General features: G+C 39.0%; 6 protein-coding genes across 6 annotated transcripts; all 6 read left to right on the forward strand.

Moving 5' to 3' along the window:
* Positions 1-2: 2 nt before the first annotated feature.
* Positions 3-2084, forward strand: TM35_000033050 (uncharacterized protein; the record flags this gene model as incomplete). Its single annotated transcript, XM_029022072.1, has 1 exon — positions 3-2084. A coding segment is annotated over one exon (2082 nt), but the record flags the coding sequence as incomplete, so codon positions are not given.
* Positions 2085-2620: 536 nt separating this feature from the next.
* On the forward strand, positions 2621-7693 carry TM35_000033060 (intraflagellar transport 140; the record flags this gene model as incomplete). Its single annotated transcript, XM_029022073.1, has 1 exon — positions 2621-7693. One exon carries the CDS (start codon positions 2621-2623, stop codon positions 7691-7693), a length of 5073 nt encoding a protein of 1690 aa, XP_028886619.1.
* An 884-nt stretch (positions 7694-8577) lies between these two features.
* Positions 8578-12087, forward strand: TM35_000033070 (putative leucine-rich repeat protein (LRRP); the record flags this gene model as incomplete). The annotated part of the gene is made up of 1 exon (XM_029022074.1): positions 8578-12087. The coding sequence occupies one exon, from the start codon at positions 8578-8580 to the stop codon at positions 12085-12087; it is 3510 nt and encodes a 1169-aa protein (XP_028886620.1).
* A 592-nt stretch (positions 12088-12679) lies between these two features.
* Positions 12680-14083, forward strand: TM35_000033080 (uncharacterized protein; the record flags this gene model as incomplete). Its single annotated transcript, XM_029022075.1, has 1 exon — positions 12680-14083. One exon carries the CDS (start codon positions 12680-12682, stop codon positions 14081-14083), a length of 1404 nt encoding a protein of 467 aa, XP_028886621.1.
* Positions 14084-14656: 573 nt separating this feature from the next.
* On the forward strand, positions 14657-15613 carry TM35_000033090 (B9 protein domain 1; the record flags this gene model as incomplete). Its single annotated transcript, XM_029022076.1, has 1 exon — positions 14657-15613. The coding sequence occupies one exon, from the start codon at positions 14657-14659 to the stop codon at positions 15611-15613; it is 957 nt and encodes a 318-aa protein (XP_028886622.1).
* Positions 15614-16363: 750 nt separating this feature from the next.
* TM35_000033100 (uncharacterized protein) lies at positions 16364-21277 on the forward strand (the record flags this gene model as incomplete). The annotated part of the gene is made up of 1 exon (XM_029022077.1): positions 16364-21277. The coding sequence occupies one exon, from the start codon at positions 16364-16366 to the stop codon at positions 21275-21277; it is 4914 nt and encodes a 1637-aa protein (XP_028886623.1).
* Positions 21278-22135: the final 858 nt, after the last annotated feature.

Here is a 22135-nt window from a genome sequence, read left to right on the forward strand (position 1 = left end):
AGCAGAAGTCTTCCGAGGATGATGCACATACCAAGGAAACTCTAGAGGATAACAACGATGAGAAAGAACAACTTCCCGAGCACCAGCGGCAGCGGGAGAAGCAGCAAGATGGGTTTGTGTGTGATGATCGTCTTCGCATTGCTGCTTTAGAGCATGAGTCAAACCACGTGTCTATTGTCAAGCGTTTGCTGCTATTATCCGAGTCTGAACTCACGGCTGAAGCGCATGAATTGTATACGCACAGGAGTGATATTCTGGAGATGATAGAAGCAACATCAAATGCATCATTAAATACAACAAATGCGAGTGAAAAAATATCAAAAGGAGTGCTTCTGTTAATATGTCTTCTTTTACTTATTTTGGTGGCAGTTGTTTGTTTTGCTGCTATGGCGTATTGTTATTATAGTGCGAAACCAGCATGTTGTAATCGTCGCGAGTGTGAAAAAGATTTATTAACTGTAGTAGAAACAATAACACCAGAAATGATGCGGTGGAATTCAGCCCGTGATCTTTTGCTACTTGATACTCTTGATGCTCGTTGCTCAGTTTTCTTTTCTGCGGCGAGTACCTCTATTTCTTATTTTGGTGCTCTTTCTGCTGCTCGTTCTGCTACTCTGCGGTGGCAGCCTAAGTGTCTTGCAAATGTAGTTAATGCTTATTTTCATACTTGTGAGATGTACTATGTAGATTTGTTGAGGGCCATAACTTCACGTGAGTGCATTGAAGAGGAGTTATATGTAAAGGACACACTACACATGTATACAATTCACAAATTGAAACAGGAACAAGAGTTGCAGAAGTTACTACTACAGGAAGAAGAGGAACGCGCTACACTGAAGTTCAATGAGACAGAAGAGGTGAGTAATGTGTGGAAACACATGGTAGTGGTATTACAGTTACAATTGCAGCAGCATTACTATCAACAACAAAAAGAAGAGAAAGAGAAGGAAGAGAGAAGCATTACGGAAGGAAGAGAAGAAGTTACATCTGATGTTAAGATGGTAACATCTCCCACTGAAGATGCTGTGATGGAGAGAAGTATGAAGAATCGAACTAACAATAATGATGAAGAGAGTAGTAATAGTAGTATGAATGCTAATAATGGGACGGATCTGGAGCAGCTTCTCCGTGATATGTTACTTAAAGAAAACCGTGAGAAACATGAATTGATGTTAGAACTGCAGTTACTACGTCATCAAGTTCAGCACCTGCAGGAACGGGGAATAGTCAAAGCAGGAACCCTCAGTACGAGCCGTGCAGCCTCTTTACCAATAATTCCTATGGATTACGGGAAGTTTACGATGGACAGTGACTATTCCGATGAGGCACAAGGGAAGGGTGTTTGTTTGACAAGAGCAACTGATAGAGAAGGGGAATGCAAACTATTGGTATCTCCTACATTGACGTCTATAACACCAAAAACAAAAATATTAGGAACTACGATATCACCAGAAGAGAAATGTTTGACCGGAACGGATATATCTGGTCTTGTTCCATGTACATCAGAAGGCTATAATCGATTGTTACTATCACCTCAACAACCACAACCATCAGAAGAAAAGATAGAATGTGTATCCCCATCACATCATTCTTTATATCCTTCAGTAGAAGCGGAGGAAGTTCATGTCGGTGATGATGATAACGCAGAGAAACACTTTCGACACGTTCATGTTGCACTTGTGGAATCTCCGCTGGTTCATCCCTTAATTACTACTACTTCTTCTACTATGCAGGATGAGGAGAGCAATCTAACGGTCTCACGAGAACTGGCACGGCCCAGCGGCAGTAATCCACCTTCCGTAGTAAAGTTAACATATCCTGTTTCTACGTGTACGACCGCATCCTCTGAGTCTACCGTTTCAACTGAAAATACATTGAATGAGGCACAAACTGCAGAAGAAGGAAGGAGAGGAGAAGTCGTAGGCGTCATCGCAACTCCATCAATAACAGCAACGACCACCACCACAAGAAATAGTCTTAGTGCGAATCCAGTAAATGCCGTTACCATGTGCCGTCGAAACCACGATACGCGTCGTTATCACGGGAACGATTGGTCAGATCTCCAGGAGGGAGGGAATAACTAAATTTAATGAATTGATTTTGCAGGAAGAATTAAAAAAAAAAAAAAGAAAGAATGCTGAGTTTCAAAAGAAAAAAAAAAAAAAAAAGAAAAAATAAACTTAATGTGCATTTAAACGATTGTGTATATTCTCATAAAATCCTCCCCTTATTTTATGCCTGTAAATGTCTTTTTTATGTGTCTTTTTTTTATTGTTCGTTGACGTTTTGCAATTCCATGTACACATACACACACACGTGCTTTATATATATATATATATATATATAAGTACTGTACGAGTATTATTTTTTCTTTGTATCTTGTTTGTGAAGAATAATATATGAAATTTCTTTTTTTTTTCATTCTTTGCTTTTCTTTTATTTTTATAACAGTGAAGAGTAACATCCACATTGAAGAGGACTGATACAGATACAAATCTACAAAACTTACTTTGCTTACGTACGTACGCATACAATAAAAACACATATATCTATATACATCTATCTATTTATCTATCTATATCTTGTTAGAATTCTATTGGGAATAGAAGGCAACTGAGATATGCTTCTGTATTTTGTCAATGGTGTGACAAGTCATGGTGTTGTGGATACCACACTTGTGGTCCCACATCCCACACTTCCCATTGTGGCTTCTGTGTGGACAAATCCACTACACGTGTTGGTAACAGATGCGGAGGGTGATTTGGTTGCAGACCACACATTTAATTCCACCGCTAAAGTTGGATCTAAAATAACATGTATGGCATGGCATCCCACACATCCTTTACTGGTGATTGGTTGGGATAATGGAAAGTTAATGACGTGGATGACCCCATCGGAGGTTCCAACGAACAGACCGGTGGGAACAGCTGTAGGTATGAGTGTAAATAAACAACCCCAACAACCCGTAGAAGTGGAGAAGGCTGCAGTACAACATGGAGAAGGAAGTGTGGTACAATGTGCGTGGTCTGCTAGTGGCGTGTACTTATTGACAACATCTAGCAAATTACGTGCAGTACTTTGGTCTGTAGAGCACAGTTCAACCAATGTTCCTCAAGGCGATGATGAAGTTATTACATCTCTTACACGTTCAACCGTCACTCCATTGTGGTCCGTTCCAACAGAATCTGTCATGACACATGTTCTTCATATCGGACCTCCTCCCGTTTCATCTCTAAAGCAAACTAAAATGATTGAACTTGATGAGAGTATACCAACTATGGCACCTCCTCGTTCTCGTGCAGATGATGATGGTGATGATGATTGTGCTTTTCTTCTTGCAAGTAATGGTGGGAAACAAGTGTTTGCATTAACAGAAGAACAAAAATTATTTCCACTATTTCTGATGGAGGAACCACCGGCGACTCTATTATATGATGCGGTGGAACGACATCTCGTTGCCTTTAGTACCGCTCATGTAATAAATGTATATCAAATTTCTGAACCTCTTGCCTCAAAATTACTTCTTCGCCGTAAGTTATCTATGCCAAGTCCAACACAAACAGCAGAACGTTTTACCATAACAATGCGTTGGGCCGCTTCAGGAGTCCTTGCATTTGCTTCTGGAGATGATCGTGTGCGGTTCTTTGATATACACAGTGATAGAGTCTATTTCGTCACACACCCAGCTCCGTCCACTACGCATATCACCAATATTGCAACATTGGAGAGAAAAGGATTATTGGCCATGTCAACCACAGAAGGGGCATTAGCGGTATATCAACGACAAGTAGATAATCAACATCATGGAATTACAGGTTCAAATATGAATTACAACAGTGTTACACCTTTACACAACCACCATAATAACAATAATAATAATAATAGTAGTAATGGTGGTGGTAGAAACCAAGGTGATCCAGCGTCTGAGTGGGAATTAGTAACAGTTGTGGATGTAGATGGACGTGTAAGTTCTGTTCATTTTACTACTGCTGGTCACATTATTGTGGCACTTGCAAGTGGCAAACTACAAATATTACGTGAGACAGTACGTAAACGGGCTTGGGATGGTGTTTCAGCAGCTACACAAATATCAATGGAAATGGTGGTGGTGGAAAGTATTACTGGTTGTCAGTGTCTTCTTAAGAGTAATTCAAAGATACGTGGTATGTCCATTGCTTTTCCTACTATTGGTTTATGGAATGGACAACAAATTGATCTTTACACTGTAAATGAGTCTACTTCTACAGCATCACTTACAAATTTTATTCCCACCACATCTCCTGCATTCGCCGTACATGCAGAAGGTGTATTCTTTGTAAAGGATGCTAATCGCGTTACCTTCTCAAATTTTCAACTTGTTACTATTGGTCAACTCGCCTTTACAGAAGCAGAAGGTACACCTGTTATCATTGATGTTATGGGTGATTTTGTAGTAACTATTTCATCTAAAAATGCTATGCGACTTGGCCGTGTGAGTAGTCGAGAAGTTCGTCCACTTGGTCCACCACGACAATTACAACTTCCCGATGATAATGTTATTGTAGTAGACGCAAAAGTAAATGCACAAGGACGTCGTGTCGTACTGATGACACGTTGTATTGCTGGCGATAAACCCGACAGTCGTATTTGGGTATATGATTTGGATACCGATCTCATCAGTTGTTATGATTTTGCTCAGCGGGGTGAGGTACCAGATGCGGTGTATTGGAATACACCAGAACCAAATAGTAATACTATTGGTGAACTTGGTTATCTTCTACTTGCATGTGAGACCCATCAGGTAAAGAATATGGTTGATACCAAACAGTTAAATATACAAGATAACACAGAAGCTGTGGATGAGACTATAGATGCGAATACAACGAAACCACATGGTGCACCATCTCATCAAAATCAACAACAAAATGATCCTTCTTCAGGAACTACAAAACGTGATGAAGAAGTAATTGCTAATGAAGCTATGCCAGATCTTGAGAATTTTGCTGAAAAGAAACAACGAATGGAAGATGAACGATATTTAAGTGGATTTAGTGGTGTTAATCCTCTTGCTAATCGTACACACTCTGTTGTTACATTATTTGCTACAAATAAAGGACTTGTTGTTCATAATGCTGTTTTATTAAAACGATATCATATTTGTCTTGTTGGACTTACTATTCCTGATTTTCTCCTTGCCTCTGTACGTATCAATGGTAATCCTAGTAATCCAGAGGATTATATGATTGAACAAAAACGATTACGTGATTTTGAAGGACTTAAAACTGAGAAGGATGCGGCAGTTCTTGAAGCACTTATGAAATTTAGTTATTACTCTACTATTGGTAATATGGATGAAGCTTATCGTTGTGTAAAGACTATTAAAAGTCCAACAGTTTGGCATAGTTTAGCAAAGATGTGTGTTTTCTCTGGTCGTCTTGATGTAGCGAAAGTTTGTCTTGCACAGATGCAAGATGGTGTTGCTGCTTCTGCTCTTCGTGAAGCTTGTACAAAATATGCAGAAGAAAATGATGTACATTTGGCAACACTTGCATGTAGTCTTGGTCTTGTGAAGGAGTGTGAGGATTTACTCCGTAAAGCTAAACGGTATGATCTTATTACAGATCTTCTTCTTGCTTGTGGTAAATTTGAACAAGCGCAGCGTCATGCTAGACGGTTTGATCGTATTCGTGTATATCCTGTAGCATATAAATATGCACAATTTATGGAATCTTTTTCTAATTTTGAAGCAGCTATTATGTGGTACTATAATGCGAAATGTCTTTCTACAGATGTAGCTAGAATTTACTTTCAAAACAATCGATTGAGTGAGCTACGTGATCTTGTAATTCCACCTTCTTCCAAAAATAAGGGTGACAGTAGTAACAATAATGGAAATAATGTAAAATTGACTGAGAATGATGCCCCTAATGGAAAGAGTGGAGAAAAGAGTGGTGGAAAGAATGGAGAAGATGCCTTAACAAAGAAATCGTCCATATCATTAAAAGAAGGTACGGATAATATAGATTCAAATGAAGAAAAACGTACTGGAGATGAAGAAGAAGTTCGTGCCACATTTGAACGTCTTTTTGCATATAATAAAGAATTACTATTATGGTGGGCACAACACTGTGAGCGACGACGACATAATGCGGAAGCCCTTAAATTTTACACTCTTGCAGAAGATTCATTTAATGTTGTAAGATTATTATGTAGTGAAGATCCTCCACGAATTGATGAAGCACTTGATATTGTTAATAAAACAGCTGATAAGATGCGTTTACAGGCAGGAACTGGAATAATAGGAACAACTGATATGGAACCTTTAGGTGCAGCATTTTTTATTGGTTTGTATTATGAACGTACAAAAGAGGTTTCTGCAGCATTACAGTATTATAAAATGGCAGGTGCATGGAGAGCAGCATCCAGAGTAGCGAAAGCACATCAACGCTATGGTGAATTACTGAATCTTTCACTTGCAAGTGATGATAAACAATTAATGCTGGATAGTGCTACCTTCTTGGAACATAATAATGCCTACGATAAGTCTGTGGAATTATATCATCGTATTGGTGATATTCAGAAAGCAATTGATGTGTGTATTAAAGGAGGTTTATATGAAGCTATGCATCGTATTAGTACGACATTGGATGCACAAAGTGATCCCGAGTTATTTCTACAAATGGCTACACATTTTGTAGAGAGTGGACATTACAATAAGGCAGCAGAGATGTTTGTCTTTGCGAAGGCATTTCCTCGCGCATTAGAACTCTGTGTAGAGCGTAATGTCCCACTTACAGATGAGATGGCAGAGGCTATTACATCAGAAGCAAATTGCCGTGATTTAACAGCAGATCAGCGAACGGCATTACTCCGACAAATTGCTGGTATTGCGAAAGATCAAGGGAATTGGAATCTTGCATGTAAGAAGTATACACAACTTGGAGAACGTGTGAAGGCAATGAAGATGCTTATGCGTGGTGGAGATGTAAACAAGGTAATATTCTTTGCTAATCATTCTCGCAATGCGGAGATTTTTACTCTTGCTGGTAATTTCCTACAATCACAAAATTGGAATACTGACCCCAACATTCATAAACATATTGTTCTCTTCTATACGAAAGCGAAGGCATTTACGCATCTCATCTCCTTTACAGACGCTTACGCACAAATGCAAATTGATGAGAATCGTAACTACTATGAAGCTTGGCGTGCTATTGACGACTGTCTTCATGTTCTCGATCGTAATCGTGATGGTCTTCATGTGGATCCAAATCTCGCCGCACGAGAAGAGGCTTTACGTACACGACGAGAACTTGTTGGACTTGTTGTAAAAGCTGTTAAACTCCTTGCCGATACCGCAACAGACAGTTCACAAGCTAAAGAACTCATTGCCGTCTGTTCAGATCTTATTAAGCGTAGTAGACCAAATCATCAGGATCATGATACCCTCGCAGCCGCTATACGTATTGGGGATGTCTTTGCCCTACTCGTGCGATATTACTATGAAAACGCACAGTCCGCAAAAGATGCACTGCGGGTGGTGGAAAGTATGGTCAAACATTCCGTGGAGCCACAGTTCTTTGTGGAACGTGATCTCTTAGAGGCGGTGTGTGCCGCAAACGGGCGAAAATTAACCGAGTTTATTGGCGATAGCAATACGAAAGGGATGCCAGAGAGTGGTAAAGGAGTTCGTAGTGGTCCCACACATGCTTAACCAATGAGATTTGTAGATATATATATATATGAAAAGAAAAGAAAAAAAAAAAAGAAAAGAAGAAAGGGTACATTAGATGGAAAGAGGAGAGAAGAAAACAAAAGAAAAAAAAAAGGAAAGAATGAAGCAAATTACGTTTCTTAGGTAAGCAAAAAAAAAAAAAAGAAAAGGAAGAAGAAAGAAAAAGAAACATTGAGGTGGTTGGTAGAGTAACATACCTGTAGAATGAAGAAAAAAAAAAGCAAAAAAAAAAAAAAAAAAAAAAAAAAAACAAAGAAAGAGAAAAAAAAAAAAAATGGAGATATTCGTTGATATGTAGAGCAATGGTGTATGCGATTTACCACTGGCAACGTGACTACTATTAGTAGGAGATATCGTTTCTCTTTCTTTCTTTGTAGATATATGTGTATTGGGGAGGGAAATAGAGCAACAGGGGTTAAGAAAATACCTTTATGCTGTCACAACCCAGTTTATTATTATTATTATTATTATTATTATTATTTTACTTTTTTGGCTTTCCTCACCGTCTATTTTTCTCTTTTTTTTCCACTTTGTTATTCGTATTGTATTTGAGTCTTGGTAATCCTCTGAAAATTGGTGGTTAGTCTTTCATGCTGCAAATATGAATACACCTTATTTTTTTCCCCCTCTTGTGTATTTATGCTGTTTTTTTTTTCCTTTCTTACTAATTCATTGTGCTCTTATTTATTTATTTATTTCTGTTTTTTTTTTTTTTTTTTTTACTTACTTATAAGGAGGGTGTATCAGGCGAGTAGGAGGTGAACTACAGAGAGAGTAGAAGAGAAGAAAAAAATAAAAAAATAAAAGAAAAAAAAAAAAAAGAAAATCCACAAATAAATAGGAAAGAAAAAAAAATAAGAGACATGAGTGAGAGCAGTGGTGATGCATCATCAGTTATCGTCTCTATACTTCCTCATAAACCAATAAATGTCTTCGCTACAGATGGCAGAAATAGTGATACCAGTGAAGGCAAACCACCACGAAAGCAACAACACCCACAAAAGAAACAAGAACTAGAAGAAGAACAATCACAACAACAACAAGAACAATCACAGGAAGAACAACAACAACGACCAAAAGTTAGTGGAGTTGGTTCTGTACATTGGGAATCAGCTGCAAGAAAGAAACGCCCTCCACCGAAATGGTCTTGTCCGATAAACTATCAACCAGTTAATAATGCATTGATGCCAACACCGCGGGTATGTAATGTAATGTTTCCATCTGCTGAACTTCTTGGTGACCCAACGAGAACATCTTTACTAAATCATACAGCCTCATCATCCCCAAATTGGCTTTCCGGAAGTGTTAGTAGTAAAAATACTCGTTTCACATCTATGGGAGGTGTAGTCCCACAAGATCCAGCCGTACCTCTTCCACCTAATGCTCCACCAGTTGTTAGTGAAACTAGACGCGATGTATTTAAACAGTCTGGTGAACATATTCCACGGCCAGAGGCACGTGTTGTACATCCACAGGGATTTCGTATTCTTAAAGATCGTAGTGTGATTGAACGATCACTGCGTAGTTACTTTAGACTTCCACCAGCACCAAGTACACATCTTAAACAAGAACGTAGACGTGCCCAACGACAACTCTTAGCGGTTGAAATGTCTGAAGATGCTGAAGATGCTCGGTTTTTTAGTGCCACCATGGAAGGTTCACTGCGACAACCACCTATGGCTTCAGGTTCAATGCAACCACGATTACTTCTTGATGGTTTTATGTTACTTTGTGCAGGTGCACAACCTGAACCAGAGGCAGTAGAGGCAGTTACATTACAATGTTCACATCTAGTAGGTGTTATTAAGGATGATTTAACACATTTTCGGAATTTACGTTTTCTTGATGTAAGTGAGAATGAATTATTATTAGAACAACTTTTACCTCTTACAGGTCTTGAAGTATTACATCTTGCGTATAATAAGATTAATTCTCTTGCTGGTGTTGCACGGGCAGTACAAGAACAACAACAACAACAACAATTACAACAAAAACAAGAAAATAGTGGAAATGGTAATATTTTCTCTAATCGTAGTGGAATCCGTTGTAGTGCAAGTGGTGTGGGTCCTAATGCGACCCGTAATAGTGCTTCTATTCGAAGTGCTGCCGCATATTATGCAAAAGAAATATCAGCCGCAACAGTGACATCAAGAACTAAAACAACAACAGGAACAGAATCACCACCTCTTGATATTGAAGGAAATTCTTGTCAAGCTATGGAACGAAATTCTTTTGTTAGTGGTGTAAATAGTAGTTGGAGTGGTTATATTGATGCTGGTGTTGGTTATTTCTCACCACATCAGAAAGTTACTGGACTCACACAAGAAACATCTGAATGCAGTTTACATGACGTCCTTTTACCAAATTTACATGCTTTAAATCTATCTTTTAACAGTATTCCACCAAATGATGTTTTACATTTATCATATTTTCCATTTCTTGAAAAATTAGATTTAAGTGGGAATAATTTACGTGTTCTTCCACAAGATCTTGCTGGACTCACATGTGTAACTCACTTTGCACTGGAACGTAATCATTTTAGCGATGGTAAATCTGTCTTTGCGGCACTTTCTACTATGCCAGCTCTTATTGAAGTAAATCTTAACCATAATGAGTTACGTCGTGTACCCCCACTCTCTGTACGAGATGGTCATGGTCTTTGTTTTCCCACTATTGAAGTTATTGGACTTGCTCACAACCGTGTGGAAACCGCACAGGATGTGGCTGCGCTGAGTGAACTTGTGAAGACGCTGCGTCGTGTGGTACTTGCAGGAAACCCAATTGCCCGTAAGAAGAAAGAACAAGGTGAGGCACAGGCACTGTTTGCACAGTCTGTTATGAATATGTATTGGGAACAAACGGGTATTTCTGGGAAAGATGAAGTTGAATTTGGATCTGGAAGTCCTTTCTGTACAAATCCTCTTGTTTCTACGGAGTCCCTACCTTCACATTTTCGTCGTTATAGTAGACATGATCATCAACATCATCATCATCATCATCATCAGCAACAACAACAAGAAGAAGAAGAACAAGAAGAATGGCGTCAGTGGCATCCTGGAGAGGAAGATATACCGGAGTCTGAGAAGGGAGAAGAAGATTATCATGCTTTAGATAGTCTTGTATATTCATGGAAGGAACAGATGGAATCGAAGCGTTCTTTACATAATCAGACAGAATATTCTCAAGAAAGTGGTCCATTAAGATATAGTGAAGATGATAGTGAAAATGATAAGGATAACAATAATGAGAGGAAACCCCGTGATGCTCCCCCTTCTAATGATACTAATACACTAAGTCTTTCTTTTACTAGAGATGGTGGTGCTGTATTAAATAACATTATTTGGTACGGTGATGCATTACCACCTCCACAAAGTGCTACACCATCAGGAAAAAATGGTAAAGCCACCGTCCCACCATCATCATCTTTATTACATTTTGTAGAACTTGTATTTGATGATGTTGTAATGCAAAAACAAAAAGTAGGCTACTTCTATGCAAAGAGACGTCAACTCCTGAAAGAAGAGGTAGTAGGAGAGGAGCAACAACAACAACAACAACAACAACAAGGTCAGATAGATCCAACTCAACCATCGCGGATGGTTCATCCCAAAACAGGTCTTGTTACAGTACCGAACTACAATGAGTTTATGGACATTTATCGACTTCTCGAAAAATCACCACAGACACAACGTCCCTATGGGAAACGTATGTATACCACCACTACTAGACGAGGAAGGAAAAAGAAACCAACAACCAACATTATGGTTTCCCCAGATAAGGAAAAAGAATCTGATGAGGATGAGACAAGGAAAGAAGAGGATGGTACTAAATCTACTACAGAGAGTATGATAGTTGAAACCAAATCACAGTTAGAGGAAAGTGAAATAGATGATGAGGAAGAGGAAATAGAAACTTCTTCATACGGAAGTGTTTCTTCACAAGATGTAGTCTTCATGACAGGTGTAGCTCTGCAGGAAGAGAAGAAGAGTGATAAGGAACGAAGGAAGCGAAGAAGAAGAAGAAGAAATGAGGAACATAAGAATGAAGAAGAACATATGGATCAAGAAGAACCTTTAGAAAAAGATGAATTAAATCCTGATATCGACACCGATATGGATGGAACTTCCAAAATAGAAGAGAATTATCAAACAAAATCAAAGAAACAACAACGACAACATCATCAAAATCGTTCCAAAGAGTATTTCTCTACACATGGAAAGGAAGATCAGGCCTCCTCATATGAGTATGAACCACCTAGTACGAATGTTCGTATTCTTATGAATGAACTTCGTCGTATGTTGCGTCGTCCACTACCAGCTCTTCCTCCTCTCACCACAACGCGTCCCACCAACAGGAGTACAAAAGGATTATAAAAAGAATACTTCTTTACAATATACTTTTTGCTGCTGAAATTATTCTTTTTGTGTTTCTTTCTTCTTTCTTTTCGTTTGTTTGTCTCTAGGAGTGGTGATTGTAGTGGTGTGGTGTTCTCCTTCTTTGAGAATATTTGCAGTTGTAGAGTTTTGATTCTTTTCTTCTTCTTTATGTATAGAGGGTTCAGAACTGCTTGTCAACATGGTTCGTGTAGCTCTTGTTCTTTCACATGTACACTAGTTGTTTATTTTTATTTTATATTCATCTTGGATCTATTTTTGTATGTTTAAATATTTATATTTATACAAGTTTTTACTCTTTCTTAAGTCAACTACAAATGATATATGATGTGGAGTTGGAAAATCTTAACATAAACATAAATTGCCTGATGTTTCACTATTTGTGCGAATAATTTTTTTTTTTTTTCCTTCTTGTTTTTTCTATCTATCATATAAGAAGAAAAAAAAAAAAGATATAGAGGAAGAGACGTCCATCGTTTGCTTTTTTCTATTTCTATACACATCTGTTAAATTAAACCGGGTAGCTGTACCATCCCTAACATAATCTAGTAGTGTGTGTGTGTGCTAACAAATGCAGGGAGAAGAAACATATCGTGTGGAGAGAGGAACGTTTTTTAAACAGAGAGAAAGAAGAAACACAACACCAATACAGGGCAACAGAGTCTGGAGTTCCTCACGTAGTGATAAGAGTAGAAGCATCAGTAACAACAAGAACAAAAGGAAGAATATTAGCTGTAATGATATCAACATTGGCATTAATAGTAGAAATTCAGTGGATAATCAACAGTCCATGTCAACGTTGTTATTTGCAGAGCGACCTTCAAACATATGTGATGATAAGAGATATTCACAGTCTTGTATGGTTCAATCAAATTGTGAAAGGAAAAAAAATTCGTTACCTCTTGGTGAAGGTTCTTCTTCTTCCTCTTCCTCTCAAGTGAGACCCTCGTCCGGTTCATCCCGCTGGAGAAATAAAGAACCTATATTTTGCTCCCCGTACTACCGCTGGACGCCTCTCCACACAGCTTACACTCATGCTTTAGTGCAGGAGCATGATAATCTTATTCAATGGTTCACAAATCAACAAGAGAAACAACAGAAGGAAAAGTTACAAAAACTCTACAATGAATTTGAGATTCATGAAACTGATTCTGCCTTACTTGCATGGATTAAAGTAACAGAGTCACGATGTGATGCATTACGGTTGTTTATCCAAGAGCATCGCACATTATACGGTAATTTAGATGCAGACAAACTATTATTGGTGGAATCATGTTATCATCGTCTAGTGCATTCTCTGTGTGAGGCACAAAGACAACAACAACAACAAAAACAAAAGTGGTTGCCATCTTCCGGCTTGTCTGTGACTTCACTGTTGGATGCGGCCAAATCTGCTGGTCGTCCTCTTATGGCGCGGGCAAAGCGTATCAGTTTTGCACAACCCTTGTTTCACTACTTTTCTTCATCCTCTTCTGGTGATTCAGAGAAAAATACAGGAAATTTAATGAATAAATTGTTAGAAGCTGTTCCTACTAGTACTACTACTACTACTACTACTACTACTACTACTACTTCTTCTGTTCCTACTACTATGAAGAAGACTGCAGATGATGTTTATTGTTCTGTTGGGGGTAAATATATGGGTCGGACCAGCGGTATATATTATGGAGGTCTTCTTTCATCAGACTTGACATCTACTCCGATTATGCGGCAGCAACGACCTCAAAGTGAGATATTGAGTGATGAAGATAATATTAAAAAACAGAATTTAGAGGAAGAGGTCTGTCCTCGAAGACTGGTCCCAATTTTTATGATGGTTGAGACATTATCGTCTCGTCAACGAAGACCACAACGGCGAACATCGTTCAGATTAGGTGCTGTCTTGCTCGCCTTTGCTTGTATTGCGTTTATTGGGTTTTTGTGGTGGTGGGATTTGAAATGGAAAAGGAATGAGGTGTTCCTGAAGAAACTTTGATTCACATTTTTTACTTTATATAAAAGATTGATGTTGAGAGTCTTTTATTTCTATACTTGAAATCTTTGTTTGTTTTATTTTATTTGTACGTTTATTATTATTATTTTTTTTTTTAAATTGATATTTTTATTCTTGTTTGTTTGTCTTTGGGATTGCCTTTTTGCCTCATTTTTTTTCAGGTTTTTATTGAACGGTTAATTCTTCAGACTATCTTTTTTTTCTCTTATCATTGTAGAGCGTTTGGCTTTTTTTTTTGTAGATGGAATTTCCAAGATGATATTCACAATGAAAGGGAATGTGCAGAACTTGTAATGCACATATCCCCTCAAAACAAAAAAAAGAACGGTAGAAAACAAAAAAAAAAGTCTCAGTGGTATTTCTTGTGGATGCTTATTATTATTATTATTATTATTATTATTATTATTATTATTATTATTATTTATTGTTATTATTATTCTGATTTCTCTTGTATATATGATTATTGTTATTATTTATTTGTTTTTTTTTTATTTTTTTACATCTGCATTCCTCTTCTTTACTTTTATTTCCCCCAGCAGCAGAGACATCAGAGAGATGGAGAGTAGTTTACCGGACAGTTCAACCACCTTCTTGCTGTCCGCCAAACAACAAATAGGCGGAGAAGAAGGAGATGAAGTAAAGAAGGATAAACAAAAGCATCAGAAACACCATAGATCCAAGCGAACTACAGAAGGGAAAACGACAACACCCTCTCGTAAAATGCATTCACCACCACCACCACCACCAGCAACAGCAGTAGCATCAGAATCTTTAGGAGAAACAAAAGTAAAATCAAATCTTTTGACGGGTATAGGAAGAAATGGAATAATGACAAAGGGGTTTGATGTCATTGTACGTGGAGTACTTGAAGGGGCGGAGTGCCACACGGCGGATGCACTCTTCGCCCGTACGTATTGGGTCCATGGCCGTGATTGGACGCCCATCTCCACTCTCACTCCAGCAAACAATCTCAACATCAATCTCAACAACACCCACGCAGGCGGCCACGTGCACAGCAGCAGCGGCACATCGCTGGTCCGCCCACTAGATCGCTGCTCGCAGGCAGAAGTGATCACACAACTCGCCATACGCTCCGAAGATCCCTTCTCGCGATTCACATGGGCCGCACCCTTCGAACTCGCACTCCACAGCAGTAACCCGCACGGATGGCCGCAGATCGTCGTCACTCTCCACACCGTCACGCCGGGATCACCAACGACCCGCGCAACTGACGGCGGTGGGGCGCCGTGCGTGTCGTACAGCCGCTGTTTTGTGCCGATGCGCAGCGGCCACTACCGCCGGCAACTGCCGTTGATGCAACTGCAGCCCGCCACACGGCGACAGGCGTGGATTGAATGGTGGACATGCGAACGTGCAGAACTGCGGGATCCCGCGTTTCTCTGCAGTGGCGAGGATCGAAGTGTGTTGCGTGCGGCGCCACTTCCTGGACACGTTGCGTTATCGCTTTCCGTGACTGTTCGTGGAATGGCGGAGTGCGGTATGGAACCGTAAAAAGAAAGGAAGAAGAAGATGTCGAAACGTAATCATTGATGATGTTGTGATTGAGGCCATAATAGTAGATTGGCGCAGTAATAGTGGTGGTAGTGGGACAAGGTTGGACAAATTGCACAAATGATATAGAGGGGGTTCACTCTTGCAGGTGTACCGTTTCATAGATTCTTTGCTAATAATATAGTGCAGCAATGTAACAAAAAAAAAAAAAATGAAAACATAGTTGTGAAAACCAAAAAAAAAAAAAACAGTAGTTGGGTTTGTTAACATATACACCCACACAAATATCTTTTTTTTTCTCTGTTTATGTGTGTTTGCGTTTCTATCGTGGGATAGTTACATTAACCAAAATTGTTTTTTTTTATTTGTGATTAATTTTCACTTTTTTTTCTTTGTATGTTTTTCTTCCTCTTTTTTTTTCACTTTTGTTTTGGTGTCATAGGAAACGAATATACGTTTAGAACGTAAGGAAGAAACAGAGACAAGAAAGAAAAATTACTTTATATATACTTAAATTTTATAAGGAATTTTTCAGCTTGGTCTCGTGTTTATATATATATATATATTCTGGGGGAATATAAGAGGGCAAGTTTAGTAGGAGAAACTAAGCTCTAAGGAAATAAAATACGGTTGTTATTAAAAGGAACATAACTCTGTTTGTATATCTCTCTCTATTTTTGTTTCTGTGTCAGAGAGAGAGAAAAAAAAACATATATATATATATATTTAGTTGAGAGGGGAGAAAAAAAAATGGCGCAGAGTCTAAAGACGTCGCCGAACCTTTCACGCAACAACCACAAGCTTGGGAGTAATAGTAGACATCAAGGTCAAAGACGAAGTGTTTTTTCCCCGATAGTAACATTGTACGTATTATTATTGTTGCAATTGACTATAGTTCCATCTGTTTTACCACTATCATCATCAGCGGCGGCAGCAGTACCGCAGTGTGCGTGGGTCTTCAGTGTAGCGGAAGGGGAAACGTCTACAAATGTCTTAACACGTCAATGGGCACGTGAGATGTGTGCTGGGAAGTACGTGACTGTACAGACACAGAACTCTGTGCTGCCGGGTTTCACAGTTCCCAATGCCCATCTCCTTGTGGTCCAGTATACACCAACCAAGACGGGATTGGCTGAAGGAGATGTGCGTTATGTCTCTCAGGAGCTAAAAATTACATGCGATGTGTTTACACCACTCTGCGAAAAGGCAACAGTGTACTTTGTTGTTAGTGGTACAGAAACACCTGAAACAACAACAACAACAACTACTACTACTACGACGACAACAACGACAACAACTGAAGCACCGTTACCTCCTAGTGAAAACACTACTACTACTACGACGACAACAACGACAACAACTGAAGCACCATTACCTCCCAGTGAAAATACTACCACAACAACGACGACAACAACAACAGAAGCTCCTACAGAGGCACCAGTTGTTTGTCCTTTAAATGGTCTTCTTCCTGTAGTGACAGTGAATATGACCACCCCTACTTCTCTTACTCCTCTGCAATATGTAGAAAACTGTCTTCTACCAAGATATTTGGTTATAGAAAGCACTAATAGTCCCAATAGTGAGGATCAGACTAATTATTTTTCTGTTGAGGATGGTGAGATTCTTTGGTTTGATCGTAATGCAGAAAACAAGAAAGAGGGTTTATTTAGTGCTAACCTCACTATATACTGTAGTGGGATGCTATCGTGTAGTGATGTTCAGGCACAGGTACTCGTAGAGCAAAACTCAATTGTTCCACCTCCTCCAGAGTCTTTACCGAATTGTAGTCACATATATGGCTATCGTGTAGACTTTGAACAACATGCTCATCTCACTATTGTACCACACAAGGATGATTCTTGTTCTGTTAGTACGCAGAATTATTTTACGCTTGTTTCACCACCAAAGTATAATCCGGATGAATTTCATCTTTACCCAAGTACTGGCGCTTTTGATTACACTGGACCTCCCGGACCCCAGGTGAAAAGTGATACATTTGTATTTATTATTGGTTGTAACGATACTGAGACTTCTACAAATAAGTTTTTGTGTACAGGACGTGCTCGTTTGCAAATCACAGCACCCCCGGAAACACCACCGGAGGAAGTAGAATGTCCAGGAAACTTTTCTTTCATTTATAATATTACCACTGAAGGCGTTGGATTACCGGCTTCATACAATCTTTTCCGTGCTGCCACCGTCGTTGGTGGTTCATCATTTTGCGCAGATGAACATTACGTGGGGGCGGAGGTGCGAACACCGCCGGTGGGTGGAAATATCTCATCTCTTAACAGTGAGACGGGTGAGTTTCAGTACACCCCCGCCGGAGTTGCGGCCGATCACTTTGATTTTGCCCTCACATGCGCCACTGGGGCCGTCTGCCACGCCACTGCCGAACTGCTTCCACACAATTCGCCCAACAACTCCAACAATTCCACAGACATTTATGATCTCGGGGCTGTTGTGTGCCGCGGGACGTGTGATGCCGCCGCGTGGCGCTCCGCCGCCGCTTTTCCGGACGTTTTCGACACCCCCGCCGGCCCGCACGTGACGCCCCGCCGCGATGGCGCCTCGCCGGACGCCGTAGATGTTGACATCAGCATCGCCGGCAGTGCACTCCTCATTCGGGCACGTACAACTATAGGAAATATGGCCGCTCGCTTTATTACTTTTACCCCAATTCAACCTACAAATCCAAATAGTGGAAACGGGAATGATAATTACTTCACCGCTGCTACAGTACCTAAGGATGCTGGTGTTTCCTTTAATGTCTCATGTCTTGACCGTCAGGCGAAGTTTGGTCTTGCCGAAGATGTATGGACGTGGGATGATAATAATGGTGAGATGGAGCTGCATGGGCATATCAATACAGTAACTAATGCCTACAAGAGTGGGGAAAACTATTTCCAGAAGTTTGGCGGAAAACATCAAAACTGCGACGTGTTCCGAATAGATCCATGTAAATATGCCCCTATGATGACACCTACCACACTAAATATAAACGGGATGAAGAATAGTATAAGTGATGACGGTAGCATCAGAAGAAGCAATACTAATAATAATAATAATAATAATAATAATAATATGGATAAGAAGACGGATAGGAGCCAAAACGTGGTTAATGATAATATATTTGATGAAGAGGATGTAAATTCGGCTATTGATTGGAAATTATATATCAATGACTGTGATGCGACATGGGTAGGGAATATTTCGATTCATCGTCTTCGTCGGTTACGCAACAGTAAGACAAATGAACCTCTATTTAAACTTGTTAATGAAACCGAATTGATTGGCACGATTTACTCACAGGTTGTGAAGCCAGCGAGTTGGGTACCACCATACAAAGGGATTCTAACAAAATATCGAGCATATAATGTTCGACTATCAATACGTAACTCCATTTGGACTGATGTTGAAGTTACACCGATTTCTGAATCTGAAGCAAAACCAGAAAGTAATACATCACCAATGAAACGTCGTATACCAAAGGAATCAGTAGTTGTACAAGCTTCTGTAGTTATGGAACCAACGCCAACAAGAACAACATCATCATTAAAATCACCATCTTTGTTAACTGGTTCTTCAAATGAATTATTTAATATATCTGTTGATACACGATTTGCCGTTGGAGTAGATCCTCAAACGAAAGAGCGTTTGTATGGTTATTCACTATTGCTTTATCCGTATCAATTGAATTATTCTGATATTGTTTATAGTACTCCTAAACTAGTACACCTTAATGCTTCAAAGTTACGTGTTACCGATATTCAACTTATTAATAGTTCATGGAAAACGCCAAACTTACATGATTGTTTAGAATGTAAGGGAAAAGAAATGACATGTCAAGGTACTGGAGTTGGACTTAATCTTGACTGTGATTCAATTATTCGTTTTGAACCAGCTGGATCTATTCCAGTATTTCAATTAGGATCACATGGACAACGTGTAAAACACCGTTATAGAGAAAGTCCTGATCAATTCCTAAACGTTTCTTTTATTGCACGTGTGGTTGGTAATGGTACAGAAAAATCTGCAGCAGGAATTCCAGATGGTTCTTTCGCATTACGTTTACGTTTTGGTAATACTCAAAGTGTTATTATTAATATGCAGCAGGTTGCATATATTACAGGAATTAATTCTATTGTAGATAGTTTATTATGTCGATCTTCAGCTTATTGGCCCGTTCCTGATCCACTTGGTGGATCTGTTCCTGTTAAACCATTTAATGCAACACAGATGCTAGAAAATATCCTCAACACTCCATTGGATGAAGGTAATACAAAAGAAAAGAAATCATATTTTGGACCTCCACGAGCTCTTCATACTAGTGATTTCTGTGACTCTTCAGATTACCCACAACCTCCTGTGCGTGTTGTATTAAATAGCACTACTGCTACAGTGAAGGGAGAAGAATCTGATGGAGAAGGCAATTCCGTTTTGTCAGATGTAGAGCTTGATATGTGTGCTATTCCAGATGAAGGAGTTTATGGCGTAACAGACTGGGTATATGTTTCTCTTCTTGATGAGATAGGAAGCGTAGCTACTACATTTTCTGGTCGAATGACGTTAGAATATCTTGTTTTATCCGTTAATGCCAAAGAAGTACTTGGTGTATTAAAGAATGAATCGATGCCATCAATACAAGAAGAAGAAGATGAAGAAGGAAGAAAACAACAACAGTTACATTTTCTTCTTGATGGTGCTGGACTACCAGAAGATATGCCAAATGATGAATCAATTGAGGAAGAAGAATGGAGAAAATGGATAGAGAATACAACAAATGTAAAACCAAAGGTGTATTTAGCTTGGGAGAAGTATGCTGCATTCTTACAATATCGTCGTATTCACGTTCGTCAATGCCCACAGAATCTCTCTTCTGCACCATGTATTATTGAACCATTTCATTTTGCATTCGTTCCAGGTACACTTTTACACCGCCGTAGCAGTGTTCGTGTAGAGTTTTATTTAAGGGCAGCTATTCGTTTCACTCCAACTGATAGTAGTATGGAATCACAAGTTCAGGAGTTATTCTTTACAATTCCTGTTTCTGCACAAGTTTCTTCTGCAATTCGTTTTGATCGTGATGTGTATGTTCCGCATGTGGTACCAGCGACAAAAGGAGGACTAAATAAAAAATCTGCAACTGCTTTATTTGTTACATTTGCAACTCTTATCGTTGTTTTACTAGGTGCGGCATTTTACATTGAAACCCATTACAAGCGTATCTTACGTGCTGCTAAACGTCGATTACGTCAGCAGATGGCTGGTGGTAAAATGGAGACCAGTAATGGTTATTCAAGCTATTCACATTCTAGTTATGAGCCTCAGAACCAGTCAGAGGGATTACGTGGACGATTTCGTTCCCCATTACGGGATACGAATACGACTGGTAGTGCATTTACTGGGAGGGAAACTGGAACACCATCGACCTCCACATTAGCGTTAACAACTTCCGCACCGACGAGAGAAGCGGCATCATCGACTTTGACTGGTATACGAACAAGTTACGGTGTTGTGCAATTAGAGCCAAGTCGCATGCGAGATTCCGAGGATAGCAACAGAAGTTCTGCGGTGCATCCTCCCACACAGGTGTTGCGTGCCGAGCAGACACAAGAAAGCGATAATTATACAGTGGAGGAGATAGTGGTAGATATCAAATAGAGAGAACTAACGTATGGGGTGAAGAAAAAAAGAAAATAGGGACAATAATAAGAAGAAATGAGAAGGACAAGAAGAAACTTGGAAAAGGAAGAACTGAGTGTGTGTCTTTCCACTAAGAATAATGGGATTCCTAAAGCCATGCAATTTCGTTCTTAATTATGGATCGATTTACTTTTTTTTCAATTTATTCAAAGTTTAACTCCTCGCTATTATTATTATTATTATTTTTTTTTTTTCTTTATTATTATTGGTGGTTATATTACAATAACCTCTGTATTTTAATACATAGCGAATATCATTGTTGAAAAAAAAAAAAAAAAAATACTAGCATGTGGAGTAAGCGAGTTTCTTTGTGAGGGAGTTGGATGAGGAGCTATTGCACAGAGATGCAAAATGAATTAAGGAAATATTACATGAAAGAATAAAAGAAAGAAAAAAAGGATAATAAGAGAATAAAAAAAGGATAGGAGGTTAATAAGATGGAAATAAACAGGAAATAAGATAAAAATATTATTTGATACAAAGAGAGTACAAGAAATAAAAAAAGAAATAATGTCTTTTCTTTGTATTCTTATTTCTTCTTACAAACCTGTTTCTATTTGTAATTTTATGCGTCCAATTGTTATATTTGTTTTTTATTTTTATTTTTGTAAACCTCTTCCACGTACGAAATATCTGTTATTTTCTTATTTGAGGTTCAAATACCCCTTTCTCCTATTTCCCCACTAACTGTAGCGTTGTTAGTCTTTTTATTCCTTCAATTGTCACTTCTTTTGTTACGATAGTTCCTGTTTTATTACATTGATGTTTTCTCTCTCTCTCTTTTTTTTATCTTTCGTTAGAGGTCGTGTTGGTAGA

The sequence above is a fragment of the Trypanosoma theileri genome (genome assembly GCF_002087225.1).
Source record: "Trypanosoma theileri isolate Edinburgh chromosome Unknown TM35_Tth_3_V1, whole genome shotgun sequence".
In the NCBI taxonomy this organism is placed as follows: domain Eukaryota; phylum Euglenozoa; class Kinetoplastea; order Trypanosomatida; family Trypanosomatidae; genus Trypanosoma; species Trypanosoma theileri.